The sequence below is a fragment of the Penaeus chinensis genome, chromosome 39 (assembly GCF_019202785.1).
Source record: "Penaeus chinensis breed Huanghai No. 1 chromosome 39, ASM1920278v2, whole genome shotgun sequence".
In the NCBI taxonomy this organism is placed as follows: Eukaryota; Metazoa; Arthropoda; class Malacostraca; order Decapoda; family Penaeidae; genus Penaeus; species Penaeus chinensis.
Genome location: NC_061857.1, coordinates 5,733,893 through 5,739,081, shown reverse-complemented (window position 1 = coordinate 5,739,081; position 5,189 = coordinate 5,733,893). Strand labels below are relative to the sequence as shown.

At 42.1% G+C, this 5,189-nt stretch overlaps 1 protein-coding gene across 1 annotated transcript in view; it reads left to right on the top strand.

Annotated features, from left to right (window-relative positions):
* The window catches only part of LOC125046428 (flocculation protein FLO11-like), a gene marked incomplete at its 5' end in the record, with an annotated part of 21,986 nt that extends 16,797 nt beyond the window's left edge, over window positions 1-5,189 (top strand). Inside the window, one exon of the mRNA XM_047644203.1 lies at window positions 1-5,189. This exon is cut by the window's left edge and continues 52 nt beyond it. Within this exon, the coding sequence (XP_047500159.1) occupies window positions 1-3,480 (3,480 nt within the window).

The following is a 5,189-nucleotide window of genomic DNA, read 5'->3' as shown; positions in this document are numbered from 1 at the left end:
GGTGTGGAGGCTGGAGTTACCGGGAGACAGGCTGAGCTCAGCGTTACTGGTGGCATCATCAGCCCAAGATCCCCCACTCCTCCATCATCACAAGGCTCCAAGAGTAACAGCCCCCTGCTCAATGGTCATGCCAACTCTGTCATGAGTGGGGATCAACCTGATAAGGGGAATATGTTTAGTAAAAATCTGTTTGGAAAGCATGAGGGATTTACTCTTTCACCACTGAAGGAGAAGTCTCCTCCAGGGGTAAAGAGTGCAGGTGCTCCACCTCCTATTCCACCTCCACCTGCTGCTGCGAAGCCCCTATCTTCAGCAAGTGTACCATCTGCTCCTCCTGCTCCACCCACAGTTATGAGTAATGGTCCCACAGACAGTTCTTCAGTAATTGGTTGGCAGTCAAAGGGATTATATCCACAGGTGCAAAAAGCTAATACTAATACTGGGACTGGGTCTGTGACAAAGATGAGTATCAGTGGACCTAGTTTACAGGGGTCTACCAACCCTGCTATTGCACCTCCAGTATCAAAGTCTGCACTACCCAGCAGGTCAGCACCTCCTCCACCCCCTGTCACTGCCACAGCAACAGTGAGTCCTGCAGCAATTACAACAGCATCTCTATCTGCTTATGCCAATGCACCTCAAGTAGCAGTCATTTCACCCTCACGCCGAGCTCCAAGCTTAAACTCTCGGCCACTGTCTGTGCCTGATGCCTCAACACTGGTAGCTCAGGCACAGGAGTATTCATGTGAGTCAGAAACCGAGTCAAAACCACAGGAGGGAGATAAACAGTCTACTGTGGCAAGAATTGCATCTTTTCTTACAAAGAAGGACAAACAAGGAAGTGAAGCTAGTCAGACAGATGTAGAAGCTGGATGCTCAAACACTCTCCCAAGGAAAGCTGCCAAGATTAAGCGAGAGAGTCTTATGCAGTTAGAAATCTCTGCACCCATGCAACTACATGCCACAGAACTTCCTGCCAATCTTGTCCCAGTCAGGTCTGCACCTGAGCCTCCAATGCCTAGCAATCTGAAACCAAGCCAAGTGAAAGCAAATCAAGAAGAAACTGGTAAGCCAAACAAGGTGTCATGGGCCCCATCCGTCCCAGATGACAAGGTTAATACTCCGAGCTCTGGTGACACCCGTTCCAGCATGAGAGTCACATGGACACCATCAGCCTTAGACAGTACAGGGAAGGACTCCACAATGGAACTCCAAAGAATAGGTAGCATGCGTGAAGCTCCAGTTACAATACGTCCAGCCATTCCCAAGTTTGGTTCCATGAGAGCACCACGGCCAAAGAGCTTACCACCAACTAGACCCTCAGAGCCTCCTCCCAGGCCCCCACTTCCTATGATTCCTGGAACTCCAGAGTCTGAGTGCTTCTATGATGACTGTCTTAATATACAGGAAGGGACTGCTCCCATAGCAGATATAGATGATGATAACTCACCAGAAAGCATATATGCAACTATTGATGAAAAGACACCTGACAAGGAGGTACCACTGCAGGAGGTTACATATGCTCCTCCTGATGCTGTTGAAGGGAAAAAGGAAAAGAAGTCAATATTTTCATTCCTTTACAACAAACCTAAGAAGAAACCTGGTAAAGAGAAAAGCACTCCTGAGGAAGTGGAACCTGTCTCAGAGCCTATTTACACAAACCTCATAGAGTCTCCTCCAGAACCAGAGAAGAATCTTAAAGGTACACAGGCCACTAGTACCTCAGGAGAAGGAAGCAGTAAATCTGCCTCAGTCAGCCCTCCATCCCCTGCTGTTGGAGACACTAATAGAACAAGTTGTGGGAGTTCAGAAGATGGAGGACTGCTCTCAGAAATTGTGTCAGAACTCTCAAATAGGGATGACAAATTTGTAAGTGGTTTAGGAAAGAATGATAAGAAGACTAAAACAGGAGACAGTAAAAAGACACCTACAAGTCAGGAAAATAAAAAGATTGGTTTTGGAAAGTCAAGTTCAGATGAAACCCAAAACAAAAGTGAAAAAAGCTCAATACTAGCTAATAACGGACCGATCAGAAGCTCACTGTATCCTTGGAGGGCCAATAGGGAAACTGCAAGGAAGCCCAGTACTTCAGCAACTACTTCCACAACTAGTACAGCAACTAATACCAAGCCAGTAACCACAACAGCAAAATTTAGTGATAGCAGTGCAAAAGAAACTAGTGGTCCAACTCCAAGAGGTGTCTTTTCATATATGAATAGTGGAGGAAAAGGTAATACATCAGAATCCTCAAACAAAAATTCAGTCACCTCAACAGCAGCACCAGCTAGTAAAACCAGTGCAAGCATTTTTGGAGGGAAGAAAACTCCAAAATCAGAAACAGTAAGTGCTACCACCACCACAGACAATAAAAGTACATCTGTAGGTAGCACAGTACCTGCATCAAAATCTTTAGCTGCTTCTCTTGCAGCAGTGAGAGCAGCAGGAGCTGCAGCAGGGGAAGCAGCAGCAGCAGCAGCAGCAACTGGAGGTGAATCATCAGCAGCAAAAAACAATAAATTGGGGGAGAGTACTTGGAAGACAAATAAACAAACTGGTCTTCCGAAAACAGGTCCCAAGACAGAAGGAACACCATTATTGACAACTAGTGTGCCTAAGCCCTTCTCAAAGGCAGCAGTTTCTATAACTACCTCCTCTGTTACATTGCCAAGCTCAACTGCCACCACCACAAAAGCTGGGACAGAAGCAACAGTCCCCACTAGTACTAGCATAGCAACTGTTCCACGTCTCACGCGGCCAGTATTCCCACCGGATAAGGTTATATTCCCACCAGATAAGGTTGTAGTTTCATCTAATTCTACAGATGATAAAGGATCATCATCAGCCACAAAAGATGGAAATGAGAAAGAATCTATTCTTTCGCCAACCAGTGCTTCACGAGGCCGTGGTACTGTTTCTCAGTCAAAAGCAACAACACCAACAGGAAAGCCAGGAAGAGTCTTATCACCAACAAGAGGCACAACACCAACCAGGGGCACCACACCTACTCGCAACACCCCAGCAACAAGTAGTGGTCGTGGAGATAAAAGCCGTAGTACAACGCCACAACCTGGAGCCAAGAAAGTAACGACCGGATCATCTGATAAGGTTGACCCAAAGCCACTAAGTAAAGTGGTAGAGAAATCAGAAAAGTTAGGCAGCAAACCTTCAGACAAGATAGGAAATAAGGTCAACAGCAAGCCCACAGACAAAGCAGCAGAGAAGACGGGACCAAAGAAACAGACTGCAAAACCAGTCCAAGCAATTGGTAAGGTGCCAGTTGGTTCAGCCAGCAAACCCACCACTGGTTCTGGAACCTCTGGGCCAAACCGAGCTGGTCGGATAAGCAACACACATGTTGCCTCCTTGCAACAAAAATTTGAGAAGAAGGAAGCTGAATCTCAAGACCTCAAGCCTTCAACAAAAGCACCGTCCAGAAAAAGCCAAGAGGTGAAACCTGTTTTGGCTCCAAAGCCAAAGTGATATGTTGACAGTGTGTAACTGGTTTTCAGAACTTATATTTATGAAGAAATCACTGTTTTGGTTATGTATATTCCAGATTCTAGAAGAGTAAAAATAAATTGCATTATAGATTTCATTACAAATTCACTTGCTGTAATTTGGTGAGTTTTAAATGATTTATTATGACTGCAATTTCTTAGGTCCAGTTTGCTGGGCTTTATATACTTTAATAGAAATACTAATAAAAAAGAAAAAAAAGGGATTAAATGATCTTGCCACAAGGATTGCAAGTGCTGCTGTGATAAGTTGTCAGGACATGGAGAAGGAGTCAGTGTACTGTTGAATCAGCCCAATTAGACATATAAACTTCGGGTTCCTGAAAAGAATGGCATTAATAGGTGTGATTTTTAAGTGCCACCGACTTTCCTGCTGTGTAACATAGGTGAAGAGACGACTAAGAGTGATGTTTATGTGTAAGTGTTTATTAACATACTCTCTGTAAACCAAAGATATTTTTTCTTTTTTTGTCATCGTTTCAACAGTATTAGCCTGAGACAGCTTTTTTTTTTTCTTTTTTTTTTTTTTTTCTTTCAAAGGATAGAGGAAGTGGGTGCTAACTCTGTGCATTGATAGTCCCTAGTCTCTCCGTGATACCTTTTCTTTGTGTCTGGGGCTCTCATCTAATGAATACGCATTTCATTTACATTGCATTTTAATTTTCTGTTTTTAAAAAAAAATAAGTACTTAGGTAATCAAGCATTTTCACATGACTCTGATGGTGCTTGCAGTGTGGTAAGCTGATGCCAGAGACAGATCCTTCTTTTTATTGTGTTGGGAAAGCTTTATTTTATAAGGTTGAATATTGCAAGTATATGAGTTAGGGTGATGAATTTTGATATCTTTTTGTGCACTGTTATGTTTTACTATTTAAGATTTGTGATTGTTTATTTGCTTTTGGCATTTGTAGGCTCTCTGGTTATACAGCATTTATTAACCTTAATATTTTATGCATCTCATGTGTTGCTCTTCAGTGGTAAGAAGAAAAAGACATTTGTGCCATGTATATCAAGGGAAGTTTTTGATCATATGTAAAACACTAATTTTCTGCCTGTATACTTGATGGTACCAGGGTCCTGGTACTGAATGCTGTTTTGGCTGCTTTCACCATCTTTGGATCCAGTTCTTGTGCATGAGCTTTAATCTGTGAGTGCAGTGCATTTATCATGAAATGGATAAATTAAAGGCCTAGGCAAGGCAGTGTGTATCAGCATTGCTATCACCGTGTAATCTTGAATGTAGAGTGAATCTCAAGTTATGAGCCCAGTGATAGGACTTCCTCTCATATCATGCAGACAGAATGCTTAAGGATATGGATTTTAATTAAAGAAAGAGAAAACACAGTCAGTGCAACCTATGTACAGATAATTGCCCAGGTGCTTTATGTTATTTTCATTGTTATTTATGTAATAGAATTTTGGGGGTTGTAGAGAGAAGGGCTAAAGTTAATTAATTAGGAATGCCTACTATATTTTTTTCTTGACAACTGATAGTACTTATATTGATATCAAATTATTTAAGATTTTAGAAAATTGTTCTGTTTATAATTACCATTTTATCTTATAATAAATGTTGAGAGAAATATTCATATAATTAAGAAACTTTCTGGTCAAAGATATTGTCACAAGTAATATATTTGGGAATGGCTGCCATTTTCAACACCTCTGTAGAAA